Here is a 16,329-nt window from a genome sequence, read left to right as displayed (position 1 = left end):
GCATGCTGGGGTTTTTTGTAGGGGTCTTAATGAGCCCACTTACTTCAGCTGGGCTCATTAACTCTTCCCCTCTAGTTGTACAAGTCTGCATAAAGCCTGAATCTAGGGCACACATATTTCCCATCCTGGATACAACCAGGTGATTTTACCTGCGTGCTGCCACAATATATATATATATATATATATACACACACACACGTGATCCCGCACTTCCGCCTGCACTGGCACCCGTGGATGGTCAGGCAGAAACTCAGAACAGAGCTCTGCCTATGTAAACAAGGCAGAGTTCCATTATGATAGGGAGGAAGGGTTGGATTCTGTGTTTCTGAAAAGCAGAGACTCAATCATTTGTTCCCCTAGTAAAAGCAGCACTGATAGTAAACACAAACACTGGCTAGGCACACATTTAACCCTTTGATCGTCTTAGATGTTTAACCCCTTCCCAGCCAGTGTCATTGGTATAATAACAGTGCATATTTTAGCACTGATCATTGTATTAGTGTCACTGGTTCCCACAAAGTGTCAGTGTCCGATTGTCCGCTGTAATAATGCAGTCCCGCTATAAGTGGCTGATTGCCACCATTACTAGTATGAAAAATAAATAAATAAAAAATTCCAATATATATCCCATAGTTTTTAGACGCTATAATGTTTGTGTAAAAAATCCATATACTCTTATTGGGATTTTGTTTACCAAAAATATGTAGCAAAATACATATTGGCCTAAATTTATGAAAACATATTTATTTCAGTTTTTTTTTATTGGATATGTTTTATAGCAGAATGTAAAAAAATATATATATATATTTTTTTTATAGCACAAGAAATGAAAAATGCAGAGGTGATCAAATACCACCAAAGAAAGTTCTATTTAAGGGAAAGAAATTACATAAATTTTGTGTACAGTGTCGCAAGACTGCACAATTTTCAGTTAAAGTAAAGCAGTGCAGTATTCCTAAAAGTGGCCTGGTTATGAAGGGCGGTAAATCTTCTGGAGGTAAAGTGGTTAATAACACTGCAAAATAAATATGGAAATATTTCAAGGACATATCCTAACTGAACTTCAAAGGAAGTGTATAATGGAGATAAATGTTTTCTAGTGTGCAGCTGACAACTCCCTATAATCCCACTCAGCAATAATGAGATGAAATGACAACTAACAGAACAAGAGGCTGTACAGAAATTCTATATACATGTCAAACTTCTTTTGTGTAAAAATAATTTGCTTTATTTGTGTATTTCTTAAATTACAATACAAACTTTTGATTTTAGTTTTGAAAGCAGTAGAGAAATGTTACAATTTCTGACAATCTTTTTGATGCTGTCTGTGTTTTGGTTGGGCAGTCCCCTTATCTTCCAAGGTGGTCAATGGTACAGGTCAGGAAGGGAAATCTATCCAATCCTGGTCAGGATGTGATCTGTATGGAGCCATTTCCTAGGCTAATAAGCAAAGGATTTTCAAACAAATGCCATGGGAGGCTGGACAGTGCCCTTGGGGAGCCTTGTGATGTCACATGATGTGGCAACCCTAGTGCATGTATGACCAATGATGTTACTTGGAGAGATCCCGTCCCTTAGTTTTCTTTAGTGGGGGGTCCAGAAGATGTAGCTTGGAATGAATTAAGTGACGGAATTGTCATTCCTCATGATTGACATATCTGTATTACTGGATGGTGTGATTGAAAGTGGGTTAACATCGGGGGGCATTTTTTTTTAAATTAAATTACTTTTCAAAAACTCTGCGGGGGTGTGTTTGTGTTAACTAACTTTTCACTTTTTTAGGTAGGGCAGCCATCTGAAAATTCGGGGTCCCTTAAACAGCTTTAGGCCTGGGAAATCCGGTCCTAACCACCAACGTTCCCCAGAGCCCATCCACTGACTGTCTTGCCGAATCCGCCCACTGGCCATCTCCTTCAGTGCACCCACTTTTATTTTAACACTCTTACAACTTAATATATGAAAGTGAAAAGTGTATTCCAAGTCATCAGTGCTTTCAAGATTTAACAGTAAGGAATTATATTTTGGCCCAAAAAATATGAAGCCTGCCACCATGACAAGGTAGACTTTCTTGAGTAGGATGCTACAATAACACTAACTCTAATAACTTTTCAGTGCCCCCCGACACCTACCTATCTCTATATAAAAACCTCTTACACCTACCATTTCTATATATGTGTAGCACCCCTAGCTAGTGTGCTAGAGTGTTATTTTTTTTTCTGTTAGTGTAGGTAAAATGTTCAGGCTTGGATGGCAGCCAAGCCTGTGTTTGTTTTATTTGGGTCTGGGCAGAGACTCAGGAAAAGCTGGATAACTCACAGGCAGTACCTCTGACACCCCCCCCCGCCCCCACTTCTAGAAACTTGGAGAAGATTCTAGAAGAATGGAAGTGGAGGTGAGGAGAAGTTGCCTGGAGTATTCATGAGGGCCCTGACCAATCCCCAACAGATGGGCCCACTCAAATGCTTAGGGTCAGCCCATCTGGGTCAGTGGAGTTTGAGTGGAAGATAGAGATGGGATGTTAGGAGGCTCTCTATATAAGACTCCAGACACCTACCTACCTCTATATCAGACCCCTAACACCTACTTACCTCTATATAAGACCCCTGGCACTCACTTTACCTCTATATGAGACCCCTGGACACTTTCTTACCTCTATGTAAGACCCTCTGACATCTTCCTACTTTTATATAAGACCCCCCGACACCTACCTACCTCTATATAAGACCCCCTGACCCCTCTCTATATTTACAGATCCCCATCATCAGGGAGTGCAGGGGAGTGATCTCCCATCCAGGAATATTGACCCCTTTTAGGAGAAGAAGACCCCTGAACAGGAGGAGTGCATAGAAACAATTATCCAGGAATACAGACAAATATAGGGAGACCCCCCATCCAGGAATACAGGAACCCCCTCCCCTGCAGTTAAAGGAGACTCCCAGCTAAAGGGGCTGCATGAAAGTGATCAGAGAGGACTCCAACACAGACCCCCTCTGCCCACCCCCTCCAGGTGAAGGAGACCCCAGCTAGGAGGGGTGATCAGTCGGAACCCCAAAACAGTCCTCTGGAAGGGGACCCCCAGTTAGTAGGACTGCAGGGAAGTGATCAGAGGGAACCTCAACACAGACCCCCCTGCCCATCTTTCTCCAGTAAAGGAAGACCACAACTAGAAGGGCTGCAGCCAGATGCCTTCCAGGGTGACCCCCCCCCCATGATGAAGATAGTGACACAGAGTGCTCTGAGTGGAGCTGTATGGGGGCAGCGGAAAACTCAGTACCGAAGCAGGAGAAAGAAACCCAGCATTGTCCTGCTGCTGCTCCCGCTGCTCGCTTTGCTGGCCACATCCATTCTCCCTTCCCTTCCTGTTTACAGAGATACAGATACCAGCAACTGTTCGATCCAGAGGAAAGGGAAGCCGATAAGCCTGTGCTGTGAGCTCCAGTGCACCCCCTGCCTCCAGATAAGAGCCACTTCTTTTTTATCACTGTCGTGTTTTTTGATCAGGCAACGCACTGACACCTTTGCAGCCATTATGCTATATGCTGGGTGTTCAGTGTGCCCCTGTACCTTTAAGAAGGGGTGGCTCCTCTTCAGTCCATCTGTTCTCACCTATCCATCAGAATGAATGTGCCTTCACTGTGGGAACACTTATAAATTAATGTTAGGTACCACAGATACCAGGATGCCTTGACGAGGCTCTGTGGCTTACGCATGCATTTGCAAATGTGTACAAATTAAACCCCTGCTTTTAACGCATACCGTTAGACAGGTTATTTGGTTGTCTGCGGGCTGGTGGTAAGTTAAGCTTGTTTTTTCCCTTGGATTTATCCTTGGCCTTGTTTAAAAGTGCCACTTCTGCCCACCCTAGTATTGGCCATGGTCAGCAGTAACAGCTCCTTGGTTTGGCCACAGACCCGGGCCCCTCAGGATGTCCAGTCCCCTTACATGTGTATGGGCTGCCCCCCCCCATGGTGGTCCTGATTATAGGTTAGATGTATCCCCTACTCATTCACATGAGGGAGACCAGTATCTGGCAGCTTAGTTATTGTTACGTCAACAGACCCCCAAAACCACTGGTCCAAGTTTGTGGGGAATAGGTCCTTGTCCTTCAACATGGAGACAAAATGCCTCTGGCACCCATGCAAGGTACTTCCTTTCATGTTGAAGGCATGTGGCCAGGTATGGTTCAGGCTGCATGACTGGACCATGGTCTGGTAAAACAGCTGAATGGGCCTGGAGGGGATGAGTCATGGTTGTTAGGACATCAGCAACTGCCGGTTTCCTAACAACCAGCCTGCATCGAAACTGTCCCATATAGCAACACTGCTGGTAAATGTATCACTTCCCCTGCTGCTGCTGGACGTTCAACACTGCCGAACCTCCAAACATAAGGCAAAATTCAGCCCAAACTTAGGTTCAGACCGAACCAACATATCACTTAACTGCAATAAAAAGTACACACTTAAAGAGGAAGTAAACCCTGATGAGTTTACTTCCTCTTTCATTTCCTGCAAAGGTAAAGCATAATGGACTACTATGCATCGCATAGTAGCCCATTATGTGTCACTTACCTGACACAGGAGCCAGCGAAGTCGCCGCTGTCCCCTGTAGTCCGCCGCATCCATCTTCTTGGTGGGGTCTTGCAGCTCCGCCGCTGTCATTCGGCGAAGCCGCGATGACGTCAGCTCCGTCGTTGAGAATGCCGCGCTCAGCGGTGCCTGTTTTCGGGCAAATATCTCCTAAACCATATAGGTTTAGGAGATATCTCTTCGACCTACAGGTAAGCCTTAATCTAGGCTTACCTGTAGGTCAAAGTGGTTTGTAAGGGTTTACAACCACTTTAAAGACTTCAGGCATTGCTCCCTGAGAAATGTATGCATTTCAAAAAGGAGACACAATTTCTGGAAAATGCCTTAATTTACACTGCATGTTTAGTTTGCATAACACAGATATATATATATATATTTTTTGGAGAGTTCTATTAATTTAACTTGAGCACAGGTTTTACTCCCTTCGTTAGCAGGCCATTTTTTGCTATTTGGCACTGCGCTACTTTATATCATTTTTTTCACACAAGTAGAGCTTTCTTTTGGTGGTATTAGATCACTACTGAGTTTTTACATTTTTTTTATATGAATAAAAAAAGACTGAAAATTTGGAAAAAACAATATTTTCTACTTTCTGTTATAAAACAAATCCAATAATAATTGCCCCATGTGAAAGTTATAACGTCTGCACATTATGGCTTATACGGTATATTTGAAAATTCATCAATCCTGGTTTACAGACTGCCTATCTCATTTCTTGAGGCCCTTAAAATGCCAAGACCACTTTTTGTAAAGTAGACAGTCTGAGGTATTTAGCAAGAGATGTAGCGAGTTTTTTAAAGTTATAATTTTTTGTCATCATTTTTTGGAAAATTAAGAAATAAATTATATTTTTTTTCTACTTACTGCCACCAATGCAACATAACATCATCATATGACTGGTATGGTGGCCATCAGGGATGCTGAGTAGTGGCTGTATTTAAAAAAAAAGAAAAAATAATAATAATATTTAATACTTCTTTTTCCTTTTTTCACAATTTTTTTGTGCATCCTTTCCTCAAAGTAGTTCATTGTCAACATAGTGACACTATACTCTGGGGGGGGGGGGGGGTGAAGGTTTTAGCTGCCATGAATGGGTTAACATTCATGAGCAGCTTGCTTAAATGCTTATGGTTGTCATCTGTGATTGGCTACAGCTAATCACATGGTACAGGTAGCCAGGTACCATGTGATTGCTGTAGACCAATCACAGATCACAACTATAAGCAAGCTGTTTGTGAATGGAAATCTGAATCGGTGAGACACACATTGGTCACATCTAGAGAGCTGTGGTTTAAAGCTTATAACACCAAGCTTTTTGTGCTGGTGCAGCTTAGGACACAATACACTGTAAGTGCAATTGGTGGCGTGTTTTTATTGCTTAAATCTCAATAAATGTACTACACCATCAATATCCTTATTTTTTGCATTTATGGTTCCTATTTACATATGGCAGGGACGTCACACAAGAGCGCATGACAGATGCCATGGATCTTACCTGTCTGGCTAACACAACCCAAAAGCCGAGTAGGTCTATATGGCCGTGCAGATCTGGTGAGTGGTTCATCTCACCACATGTGGTGGAGCACTTTGTTGTGTGAAGAAACAATCATGGATATTTTCATGATGTATGGGATTATTGTATGGACACTGAACTAAACTGCATAAAAGCTTTGAATGTATGTTATGTATAGTTGTATGGACACTGGTGGAAGAAATCTTTTACGGGAAGCTAATTGAAAAAAATTTGCCAAGTAATTTTCATATTTGTTTTTCATCATTTTTGTTCATTTCACTTTTGTTTTATTTAAATAGGACTGTATTTAGGGATGTGCATATAGAGCTAGAAGTAGCGCTCACTATTATGATCTGAACAGTTTGCATAGTGTTTTTTGCACCTAAAGTGGCATCTGCTAATTGCAATTAAATATACTGGAGGAAGATTGGCGCCCTTTATATGATACATTTTTTTTTTAGGAATATATGATTTAAAATTTTGAGTATAGATACACTTTAACATTGACCAATGTAAATTCAACTTTTTACGGTAAATCGAACCGGCAGCAATCAAAATATGAACATTTCCACGCCTGCACAAAAGATGAATCATCATTCTGTTGTGACATAATGTAGTAATATAAATGTTATTGCTAAAGCGGAACATTTCGGTGTCCTGTCCGAGAATATGACTGTTATTAGAAAAGCACAGTTATACTTTCAATACTAATTTCTCTTTTATCCTTCTTTTGCTCCATGCAGTGATTTCCATATTTCCCAGATTCTGTTTGATTGGCTGCTGTACATTTCACTTTTCCTTGAGGTCTGTTGTCACTAATGCCATGCCGTCCTTGAAGTACACTGCTAACTTGCAGGGAGGAAATAGGAACTACTGATTTTCTCAAGATCACACAATTGTGGTAACTACTGAGATGATTCATTCCCATGGATATCTACCAGGGGGTAGTCTGAAAAGAAGTAGTTGTTTGCTAAAAAGAAATAGAAAAAAACAAAAAACTCCTGTTTCCTCCTGCAAACATTATATATATATATATATATATATATATATATATATATATATTTTTTTTTTTTTTTTTAAGCAAAAGAGCCACCTTGGTGATGTATTACAAAGATTTCATGAGACATGATACAAGAGGGAATACAGTCTGGAACGTTTCATCAGTCAGAGGAAAAGAATGTAAATACCACCACGCACCAAGTACAAGGGGTAGCATACAAGTCCATACGCTTCAGAAAGACAAATGTGTTTCAAAGTGGCCACTAAGGGCTTGTTCATATGGGCAGCCAGGGGGTGGTAAAAGCAGACCATAAAAACATGGGGTTGAGATTTTACATGTGATTTTACTGCCCCCCCCCCCCCCCCCCACCAAAGAAAAGCTTGCAGTCGCTGAGGGCTGCACACGTGTTGTGTCCATGATACTTTGTGACAACATCAAAAATTAAACCGCATTTCGCATTTGGAAGCCAGTGCGCCCACTGAATGCAATATATTTACAGTGGGTATAAAAAAGAATCACCCCTTTAGCCATGTAATCCTGGTGTGATGTAATCCTGCATTGAGACTGTAGAGTGTGTCCAGCAGAGCGCAGTGATCTCCTCCTCCTCCATCACACAGCCTGGGGAGCCTCTACTTTGTTCTCAAACTAGCTTTCCCCACATTGGATTCCCAGGATCTGCCCAGGATTACACCGACATCCTGACCCTCCCAGTGTGGAGCCAGGGGAGCAAAGCCAAGCATCCAGACAGCGGATTTCACAACTTCCTGTTATGCTTGACCATTGACGGTATTCTAAGGTTTGAGAGAGCAGTCTGTAACGTGTATTGGTGGCTTTGAGTGATTACACATGCTTTATATGATTTCTCTTGTAATAGGAGGGTCATGGCAATTTGGTAAGCAGGCACTCCTACTACACTTTGGGAGATGGTGAATGTTGGCGACACCTTTGGATTTAAATGCTATATCACGATTCAACTGGATTTTTTTTGGACTTATCATCAGGGCTTTTTTTCTCAGAGAAAATGTGCAGGAACTCAACCATGCCCGCCACACACACATACCTGCCAAACGGCATCAGCTAGTAGCTCTTCCATCTGCATACAACCCCTCCCTCCACTGCCCTCATCCTCTCCCCCCTCCTTAAAAGTTCCATCATCTGTCATATGTCTTACCTTTGTTGCAAGCTGAAGCACCTATCCGGCTGTAGTACCTCCCAGCATGCTAAACTATACTACAGTCACTTGCAAGGGATATCATGCAGTAGGATCATCAACAACTGGTAACACGGAAAAAAATGGAGACCACCTAGGGTGCAGCCTACCATGCACCCTCTCCTGCCCATGACTGCACTAAACACTGGACACCTGTTCTGTATCTCCCTTGTCCCTGTCTGGCACTCAGTGGGATCTGCTCAGGAGATCTGACCCAGTGGCGTCACTAGGGTTGGTGTCACCCGGTACGAAAAAAAATGGTGTCACCCCCCCACCAACTATAGTCCCCCCTCAGTACAGACCCCCCTCCACTAACTACAGACCTTTCTCCCACAGTATAGATCCCCCTCTCTCAATACAGACCCCCCTCCCTCAATATAAACCTCCCCCCTCAGTACAGACACCCCTTCAGTGCAGACCCCTCTATCAGTACAGACACCCCCACCTCGGTGCAGACCCCCCCATCAGTACAGAGACCCCACCTCAGTACAGACACTGCCACTTCGCTGCAGACCCCCCATCGGCACAGGCACCCCGGCCTCAGTACAGACACTCCCACCTCGGTGTAGACCCCCCCCCATCGGTACAGAGACCCCACCTCAGTACAGACACTGCCACCTCACTGCAGACCCCCCATTGGCATAGACACCCCCACCTCAGTAGACACCCCCACCTCAGTGCAGACCCCCCCAGCATTAGACACCCCCCTCAGTGCAGACCCCCCTCAGTACAGACACCCCCCCTCAGTGCAGACCCCCCTCACTGCAGACCCCCAATGCAGACCCCCAACAGTACAGACACCCCCCCCTCAGTGCAGACCCCCCTCACTGCAGACCCCCAGTGTAGACCCCCCAACAGTACAGACATCCCCCTCAGTACAGACCCCACTCAGTTACAGACCCCCCTCAGTGCAGAACCCCCAGCAGTACAGACACCCCCCTCCATGCAGACACCCATGCAGATACTCACCCCCAGTGCAGACACCCGCCCCCAGTGCAGACACCCGCCCCCAGTGCAGACACCCGCCCCCAGTGCAGACACCTGCCCCCAGTGCAGACACCCACCTAGTGCAGACCCCCCAATGCAGACACCTGCTCCCAGTGCAGACTTCCCTCTGTGCAGACCCCGTGCAGACACCCCCCCAGTGCAGACCCCTCTCACTGCAGACCCCCAGTGTAGACCCCCCAACAGTACAGGCCCCACTCAGTTACAGACCCCCCTCAGTGCAGAACCCCAGCAGTACAGACACCCCCCTCCATGCAGACACCCATGCAGACACTCACCGGCAGTGCAGACACCCACCCCCAGTGCAGACACCCACCCCCAGTGCAGACACCCACCCCCAGTGCAGACACCTGCCCCCAGTGCAGACACCCACCTAGTGCAGACCCCCCAATGCAGACACCTGCCCCTCTATGCAGACCCCGTGCAGACACCCCCCCCAGTGCAGACACCCGCCCCCAGTGCAGACCCCCCCGCTGTGCAGATCCCCCCAGTGCAGACACCACTCTGTGCAGACCCCCCCTCTGTGCATACACCCCCCAGTGCAGACACACCCTCTGTGCAGACCCCCTTCTGTGCAGACCCCCCCGTGTGCAGACTCCCCCTCTGTGCAGACCCCCCCTCTGTGCAGACCCCCCAGTGGAGACCCCCCTCTGTGCAGACACCCCCCTTACCTCAGACCACCAGTAATCATACACACAGCGGTGTGTGTCCCTTGAGCTCAGCTCCTCCTCCTCTGTGTATGTAAACACAGAGGAAGGGGAGGCGGCTTAGTTCCGCTTCGCTGAGAGAAACAGCTGCGGCACGCTGGACGCAGTACACAATGCCGCTGGCGGTGTTGGCGGTGCCACTACACGCGGGTGTCACCCCTCTGGCGGGTGTCACCCGGGTGCGGCCTGCACCCCCTGCACCTGCCTAGCAACACCACTAATCTGACCTCTGGGAGATACTGGGAGATAAGCTATCATGTGTAAATGCAGAAGCTGGATTTCAGTGTTACCTAGTGATAGTGGTGAGCAGGGAGCAGAAGACCTGAGCCAGAGGTGGTGGAACTGAGTTCCCCCTAGTTCCTGGTGAAAAAAAGCCTGGCTTATTATGAATTACAAGTACACCATATGATTGACTTATTCCTTACTTTATAGTCATCTTTCACTTTGCATTTATGTACACTATATGCACTTAGTATGCTATTTATTACTGTCCTTTTATATTTTGAATTTTTAGGCACAACACTTTATTACTCTATTATATTCACTGGGAAGGATACCTTCTTTAAGTGTTTGTAGCTTCTAGGATGAATATGGTTGGTGTATTTTGAGGTGCACAAGTTTAAGATTATTTTTTATTTAATGTAAGTTTACTGTCCTGCAAACAGTGGCGGAATTATAGGGGTCGCCAAGATCGCCATGGCGACCGGGCCCCTTGAGGGCCTCCTGTATTCTTCCGTAGGAGGGGAGGCTGAGAGGAGCTCCTCGGTCATCAGCCGAACTGAAATCGGCACTGTGCGGGAGCTCCTCACATTAGGGTAAAGTGTGTGCTCTTTGTCTCCCCCTACAGTGCAGTACCCGGCAGGAAGAGCCAAGGTACTGTAAATGTCTGCCGTTTTTTTTTTTATAAGACTAGCTACGGCATTTGTGTTTATATGTGTGTGTGTGTGTGAGCATGCTTGTATGTGTGTGTGTGTGTGTGAGATCATGCTTGTGTGTGTGTGAGAGCATGCTTGTGTGTGTGAGCATGCTTGTATGTGTGTGTGTGAGCATGCTTGTATGTATGTGTGTGTGTGAGCATGCTTGTATGTATGTGTGTGTGTGAGCATGCTTGTATGTGTGTGTGTGAGCATGCTTGTATGTGCGTGTGTGAGCATGCTTGTATGTGTGTGTGAGCATGCTTGTATGTATGTGCGTGTGAGCATGCTTGTATGTGTGTGTGTGAGCATGCTTGTATGTGCATGTGTGAGCATGCTTGTATGTGCGTGTGTGAGCATGCATGTATGTTAGGGTTGCCACCTCATCCCTTTAAAACCGAACACATATTAATTACACAGTTTCTGTGGCTGATTGAGGTGATAATTAAACTCACTTGGTGCCTTATCTGCATGAAATCAGCCTCAGAACCTGTGTAATTCATATGCGTTTGGGTTTAAAGGGATGAGGTGGCAACTCTAATGTATGTGTGTGTGTGAGCATGCTTGTATGTGCGTGTGTGAGCATGTGTGTGTGTGTGTGTGTGAGAGAGAGAGCATGCATATATGTGTGTGTGTGAGCATGCATGTGTATGTGTGTGTGAGCATGCTTGTATGTGTGTGTGTGTGTGTGTTCATATATGTATGTGTATGTATGCATGTGTGTGTGTGTGCGCATGTATGTGAGTGTGCATCTATGCATATGTATGTATGTGAATGTGTTTATCAGTGGCGGTGCATCCAAAAGGGTGCACAGGTGCCACCCCCTCTCTCCAGCCACACCATCTATGACCAATGGATAGATTCATGCATAGCATAGCATGAATCTATCCATAGCCACCGCTGGCACCCCCATATTTAGGTGTCTGGTCCCTTTTGGGGTGTCGGGCGCCTGAATTACAGCGGCGGGGGTTGTTTTTGCAGCACCTGATTAGAGCCATGGGCTCTAATAGGCTTCAAAATAGGTGAACTGCAAACACCATGCTTGACGCTCCCAGTCTACCCAGGTGTGTTAGAAAAGTGAATTAATATTCACTTTCCTAACACTAAACTGCCTCTCCACCAATCAGGGGTGCAGGTTTGTTACCCATCACCTGATTGGCTGAAACAATAGGCGCAGCTATTGGACGCCTATCAGGAGGAGAGGACAGGAGATGAGGATGGCAGGAGATGCATGGAGGACCCCGCTCATGGCCGTTACCCGCTGCCCCACCAAGACAGGGTAAGTGGCGAGCAGACAGCGAGCGGGTGGTGGGGATTCACAGTGGCAGCATTTGATGGGTACACTGGCAGCATTTGATGGGCACAGCGGCAGAGTTTGATGGGCACAGCGGCAGAGTTTGGTGGTGACATTTGATGGTACAGTGGTGGCGCTTGATGGTACAGTGGTGGCGTTTGATGGGCACAGTGGCTTTAATTGATGTTTTTTAAATCGGTTCCTTTATATGCGGCCACCCACTTGGGACTGGGCCCTGGTGTTCCACCATCGGGCTCGGAGAAAAGAGCCCTGTCCGGAGGTCGGGGGGGGGGCCTCCAAGGTTTCCTGCATCGGGGCCCTGAAGGTTCTAGTTATGCCACTGCCTGCAAAGCATCATTGTATATGATGGCATTGCACGGAAAAAAAAAAAGAAAAGTCTATTATTATTCTGTTCTTTTTAAAAAACATAGACTTTTAATGAAGTTGTGTCTTTTTTTTAAAATTCATGTCAAGCAACATCCACTGCGAGGACCTATATATTAGGTGAAATATTAGGTCGATTATTTCCTAGCGTCTCCGAGACTATGGCTTGTTCTCTTGTCTTCATTCAGAAAGACAATCATTTCTCCAACAATGGAAGCACACCTTAAACCTCAGCTTCATATAGAGCCACTCAAGCACAGGGTGATTTTCCTTCACAATGAATTTTATTGACCTCTTCAAATTACAAAGTCATCGTGCAGCTGTGTAACAAGTTTTGTCGACATGCCTGGTAATTAGCAGGACGCAGTACATGGCTGTGGGAGATATACATCTGTCACTGTCATGCTGTCAATTTTGTGATTACATCCTCCTCTGCCTTCAGTAAGCCACACATCTCTGAGTTAGCACAGTGAAAGGGGAAATCTCGCCCCCTCAATGTTGATTTTCTTCCTTTTCGCACAGTATGGGTTGTGTGTGCCTCTGGATAGGTTTTTGTTGTAATGTATGTCTCTCTGCAGGGAGAAAGAGGAAAATAGATGTTAGTTATGAGCAGCAGATAGACATGGTATTTGTACATGCTGTTAAAAGCGTTACAAACATTTTATCAGCTTGCATCTCAGTCCTTAAATAAACCTTAACATCACCACACCGCAACGCATGTTGTGTTCATTTAGAATAACACCCCGATTCACTCGCACATCGCAGCTCTGACGCACACGCATTGCGCCACACCGCAAAGCATAGCAGCTCACTACACTGTGTTATGGTGTACTGCCTCAGAAAAAATGCTGCCTGACCATTTTTGTTCTGTTCCTATCCCAGATAGCAAGCAATTGTGCTGCAAGTTTAAAAATGACTTGCTAAATTATTTCTAGACATGCCAGGCTTCACAAGTTTTTTGCACAATTGCGGCAAGTCCGCATTGCATGACTCCAGATCAAGTTTCTTTGCAAACATTCTGTATGTTTGCAGCAAGTTCTGGATCAGTTATGTTATGCAATAGTCTTTCCACCACAGGGGTCACTGTGGCTGAATGTCCTGCTGTAGAATTGCAGAGCTCTTGCTGTAGACTCACCACTGCAACTTTGTTTTTTTGCTAGAGACTTGCCATGCAAATTTGCTACAAATTGAAAAAGTGTCAAGTGTGGATCTCTGCAGCTTCTCCAGAGTTACCATGGCCCTCTTGGCTGCTTCTCTGATTAATAAATCCTTGCCTGGCCTGTCAGTATAGGTGGACGGTCATGTCTTGGTAGGTTTGCAGTTGTGCCATACTCTTTCCATTTTCAGATGATGGATTGAACAGTGCTCTGTGAGATGTTCAAAGCTTGGGATATTTTTTTTATAAGCTAACTCTGCTTTAAACTTCTCCACAACTTTATCCCTGAGCTGTCTGTGTGTTCCTAAGGGTCTCTAACAAACCTCTAAGGGCTTCACAGAACAGTTATATTTATACTGAGATTAAATTACACACAGGGGGACACAATTTACTAATTAGGTGACTTCTGAAGGCAATTGGTTCCACTGGATTTTAGTTAGGGGTATCAGAGTAAAGGGGACTGAATACAAATGCATGCCACACTTTTAACATATTTATTTGTAATAAATTTGGAAAACCATTCATCATTTTTCTTCTACTTCACAATTATGTGCCACTTTGTGTTGGTCTATCACATAAAATCCCAATAAAATACATTTACGTTTTTGTTTGAAACGTGACAAAATATGGAAAATTTTAAAGGGTATACTTTTTCAAGGCACTGTACATTTGAAAGATAGCTGTTGAAAACAGCAGACCTATTGGCCAGATCACCATATCAAAATAGAAGAAAAAATCCCCCCAAAAAAACAAATGCCAACATCAAATCTAAGAATCGATAAGCTGAAATATAATAAAGGTTTGCTTTTGGGTTCAATACCACTTTAACCACTTCCCGACCAGCGCGCGCCGATGTACGTCGGCAGAATGGCACGGGCAGGCATATTGGCGTACAGGTACATCCAATCTTAAATGCCGCCCTGCCATCGCTCGCGTGCTGCCGACGGTGCGCTCGCGTGCTGGTCGGGTCCACCATGAGTCCGGCCGCGGGTCCCACGGACTCTATCGTCTCACGGGGCGGCTGAACTGGGAGATGCCGTTGTAAACAGCTTCTCCCCATTCTGCCTAGCAACAAGTCACGCTGATCTCTGCTTCATGTGATTGGAGCAGAGATCAGTGTTCACTAAATGAAAGCCCAGCCCCCAATAGTTAGTAACACACCCCTAGGAACACTTAACCCCTACACTGCCACCCACTGGTTAACCCCTTCACTGCCAGTGTCATTTACACAGGAATCACTGCATTTGTATAGCATTGATTGCTGTATAAATGACAATGGTCCCAAAAATGTGTCAAAAATGTCCGATGTGTCCGCCATAATGTCGCAGTCACAATAAAAATCGCTGATCGCCACCATTACTAGTAAAAAAAAAATTATTAATAAAAATGCCATAAAACTATCTCTTATTTTGTAAATGCTATAACTTTTGCAAAAACCAATCAATAATCGCTTATTGCGATTTTTTTTTACCAAAAATATGTAGAAGAATACGTATCGGCCTAAACTGAGGGAAAAAAAAAATTTTATATATCTTTTTGGGGGATATTTATTATAACAAAAAGTAAAAAAAAAAGTTTTTTTCAAAATTGTCGCTCTATTTTTATTTATAGCGCAAAAAATAAAAACCGCAGGGGTGATCAAATACCACCAAAAGAAATCTCTATTTGTGGGAAAAAAAGGACGTGAATTTTGTTTGGGAGCCACGTCGCACGACCGCGCAATTGTCAGTTAAAGCGACGCAGTGCCGAATCACAAAAAGTGGTCTGGTCTTTGGCCAGCAAAATGGTCCGGGGCTGAAGTGGTTAATAAATAACACATATCACATATAATTTGTAAACTTGTGGAGCTTTAAATGTGAAGGCTTGTTTGGTGGCGCAGTTTATAAACTGCCCAGTGCACTGTATATTTAGAAGCAGCCATCTATTTGTGAGGCAGTGCCATTAAATTGATGCTTTTTGCTGCCGTAGGGCAGATGTACTATTCTCTGTAAGCAGTAATATCTCTTCTTTGTGGCTTGTGATAAAGCAGACTATTGGTAAACCAGGCCACTCTCATCTGCTTGTTATCAGCAATCTAATAGGAACATGAGTCATATTTTGTCTGGGGAAATATAATTCTGGGTGGCTTTTACAGCATAAAAATCTGGACTGTTAAATAATGCAAGAGATGAAGCGATTCAAGGTTTTCACTGCAAATATTATTATTTTATATATAATTATCTATAAAGCAGCTGTAAGCCTTAAAGAAACAGGACTAGATTAAAGTATGCCTTATCTTCTGAGGGAATGAGCCCTGAATTAAAAAAAAATAAAATAAATTATGATCTGTGGTATTTTGGAAATACCTTTTAAAGAATTTTGCATATTTTTTTTTATTTAGCTTGCAAATTCAATTGTGGGTTTTATAAATATTATCTTCCTGCTCTATTAGCAAAACATTAGAAAAATAAAAAATCAGTGTTCAATTTCTTGGTAACACAAATCACTAATCAGCCAATCGCATGGCAGCAGCTTAATGCATTTAGGCATGTAGACGTGGTGAAGATGACTTGCTGAAGTT

The 16,329-nt window shown here is 44.4% G+C and overlaps 1 protein-coding gene across 1 annotated transcript in view; it reads right to left on the bottom strand.

Moving 5' to 3' along the window:
• Positions 1-12,875: 12,875 nt before the first annotated feature.
• Positions 12,876-16,329, bottom strand: part of LOC143930334 (microsomal triglyceride transfer protein-like) — a 250,550-nt gene continuing 247,096 nt past the window's right edge. The window contains exon 18 of the mRNA XM_077454590.1: positions 12,876-13,185. Within this exon, the coding sequence (XP_077310716.1) occupies positions 13,014-13,185 (172 nt within the window). The 3' untranslated portion in view covers positions 12,876-13,013. The remainder of the gene's footprint in view (positions 13,186-16,329) is intronic.

The sequence above is a fragment of the Lithobates pipiens genome, unplaced genomic scaffold, assembly GCF_037356315.1.
Source record: "Lithobates pipiens isolate NorthernLeopardFrog02 unplaced genomic scaffold, aLitPip1_a1.2 Scaffold_25, whole genome shotgun sequence".
NCBI classification, from domain to species: domain Eukaryota; kingdom Metazoa; phylum Chordata; class Amphibia; order Anura; family Ranidae; genus Lithobates; species Lithobates pipiens.
Note: the sequence above shows the minus strand (reverse complement) of the source record. Positions and strands in the feature narration are given on the sequence as shown.